General features: G+C 46.0%; 1 protein-coding gene across 3 annotated transcripts in view; it reads right to left on the reverse strand.

Annotated features, from left to right (window-relative positions):
* Positions 1–14,605, reverse strand: part of Ncald (neurocalcin delta) — a 250,376-nt gene that overhangs the window by 11,793 nt on the left and 223,978 nt on the right. For all 3 annotated transcript variants that reach the window (XM_052747635.1, XM_052747636.1, XM_052747634.1), the window contains one exon: positions 11,125–11,521. In XM_052747635.1, the coding sequence (XP_052603595.1) occupies positions 11,125–11,502 (378 nt within the window). In that variant the 5' untranslated portion in view covers positions 11,503–11,521. The remainder of the gene's footprint in view (positions 1–11,124; positions 11,522–14,605) is intronic.

A 14,605-nucleotide genomic window follows, 5' to 3' on the forward strand; every position in this document is an offset into this window, starting at 1 on the left:
GAGGTTTCCTATGCTCAGGATACTGCTTGTGTCTCAGTCGACTTCCTGTGGCCTGTGTATTAAGATGTAGCCAGCACCATGGCTGTCTGCACACTGCCATGCTCCCTACCATGATGACAATGGACCGAACCTCTGAACTGTAAGTGAGCCACCCCAATTAAATGTTTTCTTTATCAGAGTTGTTGTGGTCATGATGTCTCTTCACAGCAACAGAAACCCTCCAGGCTTCTGGAAGAGCAGCCAGTGTTCATAACCAGGAAGTCACCTCTCCAGCCACTCTTACTCCCCTTTCAATTAAAGATATCTCATTTTTATACTATATTTCATAAAGGTTTTACCTAGGAAAAGTTACCTGTATGTTTTTCTGCTAAAGGTAGGGTCTGATCCACTTTGTATATTTTTCCCTTTGTGAGCCTGAGATCCTTGAAGATCATAAGCAGCAGATTCACATACTGATTCAGGCTTCCTACACAATAGCTTCCTGTTTAAAAGAGCCCAGCACCTTGCTCCAGCCTGCTGCAATTCCAATCAAAGTCCAACACAATTCTTTACAGACCTTGAAAGAACAATACTCAACTTCATATGGAAAAACAAAAGACCCAGGATAGCTAAAACAATCCTGTACAATGAAAGAACTTCCAGAGGTACAACCATCCCTGATTTCAAGCTGTACTACAGGGCAATAGTAGTAAAAATAGCATGGTAATGATAAACAGACAGGTTGATAAATGGAATCAAATTGAAGACCTAGATGTAAATCTACAGACCTATGGACACTTGATTTTTGACAAAGAAGCCAAAATTATATAATGGAACAAAGAAAGCATTTTCAACAGATAGTGTTAATCTAATTGGATGTCTGCATGTAGAAGAATACAAATAGAGCCATACTTATCATCCTGCACAAAACTCAAGTCCAAGTGGATCAAAGACCTCAACATAAATGCATTGAACCTGATAGAAGAGAAAGTGGGAAATAACCTTGAACACATTGGCACAGGAGACCACTTCCTGAACAGAATACCAATAGCATAGGTATTAAGATTGACAATAAGTGGGACCTCCTGAAACTGAAAAGTTTCTGTAAGGCAAAGGACACTATCAATAAAACAAAATGACAGCCTACAAAATGGGAAAAGATCTTCACCAATCCCACATCTCACAGAGGGCTGATATCCAAATATTTAAAGAATTCAAGAAACTAGAGAGCAACAAACTAATCCAATTTAAAAATGGGGTACAGATCTAAACAGAGAATTCTCAACAGAAGAATCTCAAATAGCTGAGAATCACTTAAAAATGTTCAACATCCTAAGCTATCAGGGAAATGCAGATCAAAATGATTCTGAGATTCCAACTTTAACTTGTCAGAATGTCTAAGATCAAAAACACAAATGACAGCTTATGCTGGAGAGGATATGGAGAAAGGGGAACACTTCTCCATTGCTGGTAGGCATGCAAACTTGTACAGCCACTTTGAAAACCAATATGGCAGTTTCTAAGAAAATTGAGAATCAATCTACCTCAAGACTCAGCTATACTACTCCTGGGTATATATCCAAAGAATGTTCCACCATACCACAAGGACACTTGCTCAATTATGTTTATAGCAGCTTTATTCATAATAGCCAGAAACTGGAAACAACCTAGAGGTCTCTCAACAGAAGAATGGATAAAGAATATGAGGTACATTTACACAATGGAGTACTACTGAGCTGTTAAAAACAATGACATCATGACATTTGCAGGCAAATGGATGGAACTAGAAAGAACATCTATGGTAACCCAGACTCAGAAAGACAAGCATGGCATGTACTCTCTCATAGGTGGATATTAGCTCTAAAGTAAACGAGAACCAGGCTACAATCCACAGACCCAGAGAAGCTAAGTAACAGGGAGGGCTCAAGGGGTGGGGTGCATGGATCTCACTGCAAAGGGGGGAAATAGAATAGACATTGCTGTTGGATGAGGGGAGGGCTCTGGATGGAGGGTAAGGATGTGAACAGGAGGGATCAGGTGCGGGGAGGGTGGAGGGAGAGAATGCTGGGGGAGACTGGAACCAGGGGGCATCTCTGGGATGAGCTAGAAACTTAGTGCAGTGGAAACTCCCAGGAGTCTGAGGGTGGCTCTAACTGAGACTCCCAGCAATGGGGAATACGGAGCCTGACTGGCCGGCTCCTATAACCAGGCAAGACTTCCAGGGGAGGGACTGGGACACCAACACAACCTTTGATCTACAATTTGTCCTGTGTACAAGATGTGCTGGGGTAAAGGTGGTGCAGAAATTGTGGGAGTAGTTAAACAATGACCAGCCCAGCTTGAGACCCGCGCCATGAGAGGGAACTCACCCCTGACACTGCCTGGAGGCCCAGACCCAGAGGTGGGATAGCCCAGAGACCTAGGCTAGAACCAAACATGACTGGGGAAAAAAGTCCATGGAACGATTCCTAATGATATTCTGCTATACCCATAGATTGGTGCCCAGCCCAGGTGTTATCAGAGAGGCTTCACATAGCAACTGACCAAAACAGATGCAGAGAACCACTGTCAAACTTTAGACAGAGCTCAGGGAATCTTGTGGAGCCAGAGGGGTCAAGGACACCACAAGAAAACCCACAGAATCAACTAATCTTGATTCATAGGGGTTCACAGAGACTGAACCAATAACCAGGGAGCCCACATGGGGCTGACCTAGGCACTCTGCACATATATTACCGTTATGTAGCACGGTGTTCCTGTGGGGCTCCTGGGAGTTGAGAGCAGGGAGGTCTCTGTGTTGCTTGCTTTTGGGACCCTTTCCTCCTACAGTATTGCCTAGTCCATCCTTAATAGGAGAGGAGGTGCCTAGTCTCACTGCAACTTGATATGCCATGGCTGGTTGATATCCATGGGAGGCCTGCCCTCTTCTGAAGAGAAAGAAAGGAAGTGGAGGAGGACTGGATGGGAGGAGGGAGGTTGAGGGGTACTGAGAGGGGAGGAGGGAGGAGAAGAAAGGGCAGTAGGGATAGAAAAACAAAATAAAACAAACAAATAAATAAACTAAAAGGACCCAACACAATACCTTTTCATCATTTTAAAGGTGATGGACATCAGATGATTTGTAGTATGTGGGAATTAAAGCTGTCCACAGACAGGCTGAACAAATACTGCAGATACTGTGCTTTTCCCTAAAGCTCTTTCTATGAAATACGTCTTTCAACATACCCTCAGACCAGCCATCGCCAAGCAGGGTGGGAAACACTGCTTTATGCTGCTTGGAATACCACAGTGCATGTGTAAAAGGTCCTGCGAATTCCTATACTGAAGATACCCACGGAGTCCTGTTGTGTCTAGTCTTTCCCAAACTGGTTTGACCAATTCTTCTGTTACAAAGCACTGATAAAATTAGCACCCCAGAAAATTCTCTCTGAGCCAAGACTGAGTCTGATGCTAGCTCCCTCTCCTGGTGTCCGTTGTTCCTCCCCTCTTCTGCTCAGCAGAACTAATGATACGTGATCCGATGCTTCCTCATGAGATTTCGCTTCCCAGTGGTGTCTACACTGCTTCACCATAGGATGTTTATATCTCTGGACGCTTTGGGGCCTGGTGCGTGCTTCAATTGACACATGCGTGTTGGTTTTATGCTAAGCACAGTGATGGCACGATGTCCTTTAGATTTAGAAAAGGAAAGCATGGTCCAGGGTGAGGAATTCACAACACAGGTGGCAGAGAGACAGGCAATCATAATGGATGTTAAAATGAGAACAGAGAATGCTGCTTCTAGCCAGGATGCTTAGGGACTGGATTACTCTCCCATCTAAATTCATCAACAACAAAACTCCCAAACAATACATGTCACATGATGGCACTGGTTAAACTCATTGGGTCACAAGACAAAAGAAAAAGACATGGACGTGGGAAAATAGCTTGTGTGTGTGTGGGGGGTTGTGAGAATGGGAAGGAGATGAGGAGAGTTAGGGGTGAGAGTAATCAGAATGGATTATTCACACATGTGAAAAGGTTGACGAATACATTTAATCTTAAAAAGACAATACACGCAGAACCACAGCTAATAAGACCCTGTAAATTAGGCAGCCAAGGACAGTAATTCCTGAGAAACTAGAAACGGAAGTGGTAAGCAAGCCCTGGACAGCTCCATTGTGATGATGTGGCAGTGTCCACAGCTGCAGGAGGAACCTCCCTGGAGCTTGATAGAGTCACTGATTGGTGGACAGAATTAAGAAGCTGGACAGACCAAAGCGCTTGGTGTTCAAGGGTCGACTACACTAAAGGGGAGGGCCACACAGAGAGAACTCCAGAGAGCTGTCGTTAGTCCCTCTGGGTGTCCAGCTGAGTCCCTGCACAGACGGATGAGAACTACCAAAGACAAGGTTGAAAGAAGCAAATGAAAGGGTGGGTGGGGAGAGCGTTTGGCCCAAAGTCAAGAAGAGTGTCTGTTTTCACCACCACGGAAACCCTCCTGAGTTGTGCGGTCCTGTCTACTTTGAAAGGTCTTACCTCAGTAGTGGGGAATTAGTCCCAGATGATCCCTGCTCTGTGTCACCTATCAAATTTTAAAAGCAAGATCTGGAAAGTTCAAGCTGTATCCAAGCAACTTAACTACATCTCAGAACAAAGCATAAGGATATTTATATTTAAAAAATATCCAACTCTCAAGAGGGTAAAATTCACAGTGTCTAGTGCCCAATAAAAAATTAGCAGTCACGCAAGGAAACACTATCATACCATACAGGAGGAGGAAAAAATCCATCAAGTGACCTAGAACTGACATAGATGTTATAATTAGCAGAAGGGCCATTGAAACAGTTACAAAATCTGTGCTTCATACGTCCCCAAAATAGACAGGGGAAGCCATTAGGAAGACCCAGATCAAACTTCTAGCAATGAAAGCTGCAGTGTTTTAGGTGGAAAATACACAGAGTGGGATTGATGGCAAATTAGATCTCCCAGTGAAGAGAACACTGATGCAGACAGGAGGCTAAGCTACCCAAGACAGAAAGGGAGAAAACCTAGCATCCGCAATGCAGCAGGACACTAGTGGCTTGTATGTGGCCTTCGGGCTGTGCAGTATGTATTCAAATAAAGACAGAAGGAGCCCAGAGAACGGGGAACTGGAGAGATTCAAAAGCATCATTACTAATAATATTCTAAAGCTGATGGAAACCACAGGTCTACAGACCAAAGTTTTGATAGACAACACACATACCACCATCACTCCAGAGGGAACTAGATGGTTTATTCATCCCACTGTCTAACTGTGAAAGCAAAGTCATGGTTAAATTTTTCTTAAGTGACCTGTAAGTTACCAATAATAGATGGGAGAGGAGGGTAAGGGAGATCGGAAATATTTAAAAAGAAGGGGTATTGGCCTACTTTACTCAAATGCCTACTTATCATCTTTGCTTTGGGTACAGGTGACAAACTTGTCCTTCACATTCGGTTGTAAGGCTGACGCAGCCTAGCACCTGCACATCTAACTAATGACAGTCCTGTTATTCGCTGGCCTTGCAAGAGTCTTGCTTAGTGACCTCCTGAGAACAGAAGGGAGTCAAGTGTAGCCCCATCTCAGATTGAATGATGTGTGCCTAGCCCCAGAGTGTAGCTTCTGTCTCCCACAGCTCCAAGAAGTTCTAGGCACCCTCAGGAGATTTGGTGGTGCCTCTATTGATTACTTGGCTCCTTCCTTAAACTCAGCCTATGCTATGATAGGTGTGAGGAATTCAGATTGCCTCCAGCAGGGCAGGGAGTTGGAACTATGAAGGGCAGAAAGGATTCTCCTTCCTCATAAAGTAACGGGCAGACTGTGTTCCCATCAAGAGGAGAGAATCCAGTGTGTGATGGAGGAAAGGTCACAGTTCCAACATGCTTTAAGGCTCCTGAGAAAGTGCTTCAGTGCAATAATAAAAACGGGTCTAAATCATGATCCTAAATTTGTCACTAAAGGAAATCAGCACATAAATGTAAAAGAAAAAGTTCATGTAATGCTCTAAACCAAATCCACAGATGGTTTTGCTTGTCTATCTGGATGATGGTCCATCAAAAATAGTGAAAATTCATAGTTTTCTTTAGAAAGAACTATACTCCAGCGTACGTGGTGGACTGAGCAGTACCCCCCCCCCCATGTGTGTCCCCGTCCTAACCCCTGGAGCCTGGAGCTGGCTTACCTTCTACAGTAAAGAGATCTCACAAAACTGGTTGAATCAGTATGGAGACGGGAGGATGCCCCTAGAGCCCACACATGGACCCGACTATTAATATTCATAACTGCATAAATGAATGCATGAATAGAGGAGAACAGCAGAGTCGCAGCTCCCACAGTGTGAGTCTGCCACAACTGACTTTGAAGGTGAGTGAGCAGAGACACAGGCCTAGGAAACATCTTCTAGAAGCTGGGGAAGACAAGAAATCTTTTCTCCAAATGGCTCCAGAAGGGGACGCAGCCCTCAGGACACCTTAATTTTAGTTCAGTGAAACTGAGGCCAGACTTTCAGAACTAAAAGATGATAAATTTGTGGTTGTAAGCCGTGAGGTTTGATGTTCCTTGTAATAGCAGCCATGGGAGTCTAATTCAGCCTGCTTCAGCACTACGCAGAATTCACAGCAGTGTGGTACATTCTAGTCTTCCCTACTAATATCAGGAGATAAGATGAATTCTAGCTTTTTGTCACAAATGGTGTTCTGTGACTACTGAAACCAAGCCACAGACAATATCAGAGTACAACAAATGGATGATTTCTGAAGGGCATCTCTCTCTCCTTGCCCATGCAAAGCCCACTTACAGACTCATTTTCCTCCTGGTCTACATCCTGGCTAGTTGTTAGTGATTGTAAATGATCATAAATCTGCTCCTTCCCCTACTAAAGGGCTTGAATTGCTGAGTCTTGAAGGATGAGGATTCGGCTAGGAAGCTACATTCAGAGCACGTTATTAAGCTACAAATGTCACTTTAAAACTTAGACCCTGTTTATGGTGCTCCTGGCCACAGCTGGTCCCGCCTGCTGCTTCCTAACATCTGTTTACTCAAGCTCAACACTGAAACTCACAGACAGAGAAAGCTCTGAGTAAGTAAATGAATGTTTTCCTAAACGGTGCCGACCAGCCAGGACAAAGTCAAGAACATTCCCCTCAAGGGGCTTCCTGTGACAGTGACAGGGCCTGCAAAAGAGGAGGGAACAAAAGATTAAAAAACCAGAATGTAGAGCTCCGTGAGATCTGACACTGAATTCCAATTCATCCCGAATAATTGAAAACGGGGATTAGCATAAGAATGTGATGGAATATGTGAATCGCCAGCTTGCAAAGTAGCCCCTGGTCTGAAAATGGTTTGAAATTTAATCTCTTTGATGATCTGAAGTCACTTCAGGGTGCCTGTGGTATTTGCAGTCATGAATATTAACCATTAGGGTATATGGCGTATAAAATGGTTGAGGACATTTGAGTCTTCCATTGGCAGGCTTCATAAGAACCTCATGATTACACAGGTGTGTCTGAAGGCAGGCGTGCTCTTACAGTTCAGAATTGGACACTCATGAAGGCCTGGGAATGGCCTGGGGTACTTCACAGTGAGGAGCATGCCTCTGTCAGGTTCAGCACATCTTCCTGGTTTACCTGGCTTTGTGTTCCGTTCTGACCGTGGCGGGGGACCCTCCCAGCGTCCAGGAATCTGCTGGCATCCTCTGCATGTCCCTGCAGATTCGCCACTTTCTCTTCCAAACCCCATTCCAAGCACAGGGACAATGTCATTCCTGAATACTGTTCCCCTTGCCAGGGTCCCTGCTGAGTCGTGGTCAACAGGGGAGTCTCCGTTTCCAAAAGCTCATTTCTAAAAGTCTTTGAAGGTCCCTTCCAGTCTTAGTATCTACAAGGTCCTCAACAACAGCTGCAAAACCCTGTCAGGAGGTAACACTGTGGCTCATGGATGTTTCTGTTTCAGAGTCCACTTAGGAAGAATTTTGTCCAAAGTGAGAACAGGCTCAGCCCTCTGTACTCTTCAAGGGTGGAGGCAGCCCTCTGAGATGGAAGAGGCGTGGAACACAGCCAGGAAGAGCTAAGGTGCAGGTTAGTGACTGTGGTTGCCCAGGACTCATGGAGCCCTTTGTTCTCAGCACCAAATAAGAAAACAGAACACAACAGCCAAGAAGCCTAGTAAGGACGCAAGCTACAACTGCCCCAGAGCCCTGTGTCCAGAGGTTTGGTCCTGAGCCTGTAGTACCACTGAAAGGAGCTGGAGTCTCTATGAGATGGGACCTGTTGGGGGTGTCCTCAGGTAACTGGGGGTGAGTCCCCAAAGGGAACTGTGGGACCTCAGTCTTTTCCTCTTGTTTTCTGGCCATGAGGTGAATGGTTTTTCTCTGCCTCACGCTCCTGACCCTGATGTGATACCAGCCACAGGTTCAGACCCACAGATTTGACTGAAATCTCCAAAATTGTAAGTCAATTGATTTAGGCATTTGTCACAGTATCAGAAATCTAGCACTGTGAATGGCTTCGGAATTTTAATTTTTGTTTAACTAGCAAAGATTAAGGAAAATCCAAGATGTAAAATGATATGGAGATGTCCTACATGTGCTTGTAGGGGCATTAGGGAAAATACTTTGACAAGATGTATCAAGAGATCTTAGAAATGCTCACGCCCAGTCTAAGAAAATAACCCTGTAAATAAAAAAAAATTTTATATGGAAAGATTATTGATTTATTTTTAAAAGATAAACTATTTTGTCTAATAATGAGAACTGAAAGTGGCTTAAATAACCAGAGTGGAAAGCTAAGTGATTATAATATACTGCAGGATGATTATGCAGCCATTGGCTAGCTTTATTAAACATTTTTATAAGCATCTTTATGGACACAGAGATACTCGTGTTACCATGCTGGGTGAAAATGGCAAGATAGAAAATTACATATACTTTATGGAATTAACTGGATATTTTAAAATGCATGGTAAGAGGACCAGGAAATATGTCACTGAAAAAATTATCAGTAGTGGTTTTCTTTGTGGGTAGGATGGAACAGTGAATAATTTTCTCTTAATATTTTTATTTTACTGTATGGTGTGGGTGTTCTACCTGCATGTATGTCCTGTGCTTGCAATGCCTGTGGAGGCCAGAGGAGGACATTGTGTCTCCTGTGACTGGAGAACTACCATGTGGGTGCTGGGAATTGAACCCAGGTCATCTGGAAGAACAGCCATTGCTCTTAACTGCTGAACTATCTCTCAAGCACATTTACCAAGCCCTGTATCTGCCTATCTTTTACATTAGATGTCCTTTTTCTGCAGGGAAGGGGGGAGGGGGGAGACAGTCTTTATTTCTGCTAAGACCTACACCATTGCGGGATTCTTTTGATATAACTTTTTTATATCATTACCCTTTGGTGAAGGGAAAGCCACTGGTGGCCAGTCAGAAAAGAGACGTGCTTGGCGGAGCTCGGAGATCTTCTGGGTGAGGCCTGTCACTGAGACCCCTGTGTGTGTATCTCCCTAGTGTTTGTGCTGTCCCTGTAATGCCCACCCCTGCGGGCTCCGTCCTCCATCCCTGCTGCAAGGTTCAGCCACAGCTGCTCTTTCCAGCTCTGTCCGGTTTCCTCTGTCACGTCCTTTCCTGAGGTTCTCAGCCAGCTAGCTGCACTCTGCCCTAACCCCCTTCCCACCAGCTGCTGAGTTCTGCCATCTCATTAGACTCCTCCCATCCTGCACCCCACCATTTTCCCAGGGTAGACACTCTGGTAGGACATCTGCCCAGATGACCCCGGGTGACTGTGACCTCTGAGCTGAACCCTCCAACGAACCCAACCCACTCGCTTGACCCTGTTCTCTGCTGCCGGATGCCTCCTTACTGAACTTCCCTCACCTGCCTGGACCATCACTGGCTGCTGGGGCTCACTGGCTTGGTCACCCCCCCCCCCCCCCCCCGGTCCTTAATAATGCCTGCAGCCGAAGCCCTCCTAGCCTTCTCCCGAGCCCTGAATTTATCTCCTTAGGTTTGTGTCTGGATCCCACCCACTGCTTGGTGAGTTGCCATAGCCATAGCCACTTCCTCCTCTTCTCTTCAGTAACTGACCCTGAGTGGTTTGGGGAGGCCAAAGGCGGTATCTCAAAGTAAAATGGTGAAGCCCTCTGTATCTGCACCTCTGATGGGACAAAGCTTCGAGTCCAGACCCTGCTCTTGTTTAAGAGTCTACAAAGCTGCAAATTAATGACAACGATCTTTTCTAAGTGGCTGGCCCTGGGCTAGGCATTTGTGGTGGCTTGAATGAGAACATCACCCATAGGTTCATATGTTTGAAAGCTTGGTCTACAGTTAGTGGGACTGTTTAGAAAGGTTTGGAAGGTGTGGCCTTATTGGAGTAGGTGTATCACTGAGGGTGAGCTCTGAGGTTTCAAAAGCCCACACCAGGCCCAGCCCCCACCCCCTCTCTCTACCTGTGTATCAGGATGTAAAGCTCTCAGCTACTGCTCCAGTGCCATGCCTGTCTGCTCCCTGTCATGATGACCATGGACTAACTTTCCAAAACTGTAAGCAAGCCCCTGACTAAATGCTTTCTTTTATAAGAGTTGCCTTGGTCATGGTGTCTCTTCACAGCAACAGAACAGTGACTAAGACAGCGTTTAACATGGGGAATTATGTCTAATCTTAACCCCATGACACGGCCGTTCTGTTTTACAGGTGAAACCATGCCTTGTGTTAGCTCTTGACCAAAGAGAGCTGGTCCCTGAAAGATGCAGGTGGGCACCCAAGTCAGGGCTTCATTACTAACACAGCTTCAGAAGACATGACCCCAAACTCCGTGTCTGAGTAGGTTGTTGTAATTGATCAATGGGATGACTGTGACAAGGATGGCCAACAGAAGAGCCCTGTCCCTCTGCAGTGTGGGAATCACCCCAAAGCACAGGGGACCACTAACAGGCAAGAATGTCAGACAGTCCAGCTGGAGCTCCTAAGTTTCCAAGAGATTACAACCAATGCAGATTTTGGTGCAATTTTTGTGCATGCAAATTCAAACTTTTCAAGAACACTGAGTGGGCCACATTAACTGTCCTGGTGACACACCGGCTTATAAAGCCAGTCCCATGCTCCCCTGGAGCCTTTTGTCTTTCTCGTGACACCCACCCACCCTTCTCTCTACCTGCACGATCTCCAGCATCTCGGCCTTGCTGATGTAACCGTTGCCATCCAGGTCGTACATGCTGAAGGCCCACTTCAGCTTCTGCTCCAGCTTGCCCCTTGACGTCACACTCAGGGCGATGATGAACTCTCGAAAGTCTATTGTCCCGTCTCCATTCGCATCGAAGGTGCGGAAGACGTGCTCTGCAAATTTGGAAGCATCCCCATAAGGGAAAAAGTTCCCATATATTTTCTTAAACTCTTCCATTGATAAATGTCCGCTGGGGCAGTCTCTCAGGAAGCCTTTGTACCACTCCTGGATCTCATGCTCTGTGAAGTCTGTGCTTTCCAGTAAGTCCTGCATGACTTCAGGGCGCAGCTTGCTGTTCTGTTTCCCCATCCTGGTGGCAAGAATTCAACTGCAGAAAGAGAAGAAAATACATATCATAGTTTTCAGAGCTAGCCTTTAGGGTCATGTGATCACCTGGTATTGTTCCTTGGGAAGAGGGAAAAGCAAACAAACTCTATACTAGCCTAAGAACTAAACAAAATGATGGAAAACAGGCCAGTAAAAGACACAGAAAAATCATGTTAGCCAGAACCAACCAGAAAGCAAGGGATGTATGTATATATGTATGTATGTATAGATGGACAGACAGAAGGATGGACAGATGGATGGATGGATGAATGGATGGCCAGGTAGACAGATGGATAGTCAGACAGACAGATGGAAGAGAGACAATTCATTCTTGACTTATCAATTTTCAAGAGGTGTAATTTCAAATCCTATAAGAAGAACTTTAGGAGCAGAAGAGGGAAAAGAGAGAGAGAAAGAGAGACAGAGACAGAGACAGAGACAAAGAGAGACAGACAGAGACACAGACACAGAGACAGAGAGAGACAGAGACAGAGGCAGAGAGATCTTAACATGTTTCATTGTCAGTATGCTTCCATGTAAAGTATGACTCACGTACTTCTGGACACTGTAAGTGGAGGAAGAAGGGAAAGGAAACACACTGTGAACCTCCATCTAGCTACTCCAGTTAATTAGATCTGGAGGGAGTCACTGGCCACTTGGCATGTAGATAGTAAAGATGGTGTTTCAGAAAGTTGTTCATGTTCCATGATTATGGCTTAGGGAACAAGTCAAACTCAACTTTTAAAATGACACATAACCTTGTATTTCCTTATCCTAACAGTAGCACATGTCCACAACTGTAGCTAGAGTTTTCCTGCTTGGTCCACAGTCAGGACAAATCTCTCTCACCTGCCAGTCCCACAGCTGCTCAGACCCGACCAAGTAAACACAGAGACTTATATTGTTTACAAACTGTATGGCCGTGGCAGGCTTCTTGCTAACTGTTCTTACAGCTTAAATTAATCCATTTCCATTAATCTATACCTTGCCACATGGCTCGTGGCTTACCGGCATCTTCACATGCTGTTTCTCATTGTGGCGGCTGGCAGTGTCTCTCTCAGCCTTCCACTTCCCAGCTTTATTCTCCTCCTTGTCCCGCCTATACTTCCTGCCTAGCCAATGGCCAATCAGTGTTTTATTTATTGACCAATCAGAGCAACACATTTGCCATACAGAACATCCCAAACAGTAAAATACTGCAGTGACCCAGCGAGAAAACCAGCATCTTCCAAATCCCAATCATCGAGATAAACGCAGCTAGCCTTTTGGTGTATGTGCTCCCAGATTGTATGTGGGGGCTTGTTTAAATATGTTATTAATATCTAGTTTTCAGATTAACTATTTTTTCAACTTGAAAATGGCCCAGAAGTGATATGTATTCAGCAGGAATTGCACTGTTTTTGAATTTTGAATTTTAGGCGTTTGTCCAGGCCAGAGATATTTGGTTCTGTGCTCTCTCAACTGCATGGCAGCTGCTGAGCCTCACCTCTGTGGGCTGCATGTCCGTGAGGAGGCTGCAGATACTCCCCAGCAGGCCTTCCACTCTTCTTGATCAAAAAGTTTGATGTGAATATGGTCACAAATATATAAAATTGATATGCAAATGAAACATTTACTTACAATAAACCAGAAATTATTTCAAAACAGTTCTTTTACAAACATATATATTTTCCATTTGTTAAAGGCAACAGCAGAATTACCTACTAATAAGATGAGTGTGCTTATTTGCCTAACACAATCTAATCCAGAGATACACTGATTCCAGACAAATATGAGGAAGGATGACAGAGGAAAATATTAGAAGTCTTTGGTGTCTGTATGAAACTATCATGCTTTCACTGTGATAGGAGCCTTTGTGTCTAGAGCGGACACACTGGAGCTCATACCATAAGGGGACGAGTCTAGCTGGGCTGTTTCAGGCAGCGGTCACTGGCCTCGTGTGGTGTGGAAGCATGGTGTCTCTGCACTCTGTGTCCAGTGTGCCTTCCGAGCCGATGCTGCAGTGAAGTCCCGTGTCCAGTGTGCCTTCCGAGACGATGCTGCAGTGAGGTCCCGTGTCCAGTGTGCCTTCCGAGATGCAGTGAGGTCCCGTGTCCAGTGTGCCTTCAGAGCTGCAGTGAGGTCCCGTGTCCAGTGTGCCTTCAGAGCTGCAGTGAAGTCCTGTGTCCAGTGTGCCTTCCGAGCCGATGCTGCAGTGAAGTCCCGTGTCCAGTGTGCCTTCCGAGCTGCAGTGAGGTCCCGTGTCCAGTGTGCCTTCAGAGCCGATGCTGCAGTGAGGTCCGTGTCCAGTGTGCCTTCTGAGCCGATGCTGCAGTGAGGTCCCGTGTCCAGTGTGCCTTCAGAGCTGCAGTGAGGTCCCGTGTCCAGTGTGCCTTCAGAGCTGCAGTGAGGTCCCGTGTCCAGTGTGCCTTCAGAGCCGATGCTGCAGTGAGGTCCCGTGTCCAGTGTGCCTTCGGAGCCGATGCTGCAGTGAGGTCCGTGTCCAGTGTGCCTTCCGAGCCGATGCTGCAGTGAGGTCCCGTGTCCAGTGTGCCTTCGGAGCCGATGCTGCAGTGAGGTCCATGTCCAGTGTGCCTTCCGAGCCGATGCTGCAGTGAGGTCCCGTGTCCAGTGTGCCTTCCGAGCCGATGCTGCAGTGAGGTCCGTGTCCAGTGTGCCTTCCGAGCCGATGCTGCAGTGAGGTCCGTGTCCAGTGTGCCTTCCGAGCCGATGCTGCAGTGAAGTCCGTGTCCAGTGTGCCTTCCGAGCCGATGCTGCAGTGATGTCCTGTGTCCAGTGTGCCTTCTGAGCCGATGCTGCAGTGAGGTCCCGTGTCCAGTGTGCCTTCTGAGCCGATGCTGCAGTGAAGTCCCGGAATGCAACTCAGCAAGCTCCGCCAGAAACATCTCGGATTCATTATGTGTAGGATTTTGAGTTAAAAACTATGTTAGATTTATTTATGTGCTTGAGAGTTTTGCCTGCATGGTGTATGTCTGTGTACCCATGTGGGCCTGGTGCCTGAGGAGGTCAGAAGAGGGTATTGGTCCCCCTGGAGCTGGAATTGCGGACAATTGTGAGCTGACATGTGGGTGCTGGGAATGAATCG

Source organism: Peromyscus californicus, unplaced genomic scaffold, assembly GCF_007827085.1.
Source record: "Peromyscus californicus insignis strain IS unplaced genomic scaffold, ASM782708v3 Scaffold_20__1_contigs__length_68692818, whole genome shotgun sequence".
Lineage (NCBI taxonomy): Eukaryota > Metazoa > Chordata > Mammalia > Rodentia > Cricetidae > Peromyscus > Peromyscus californicus.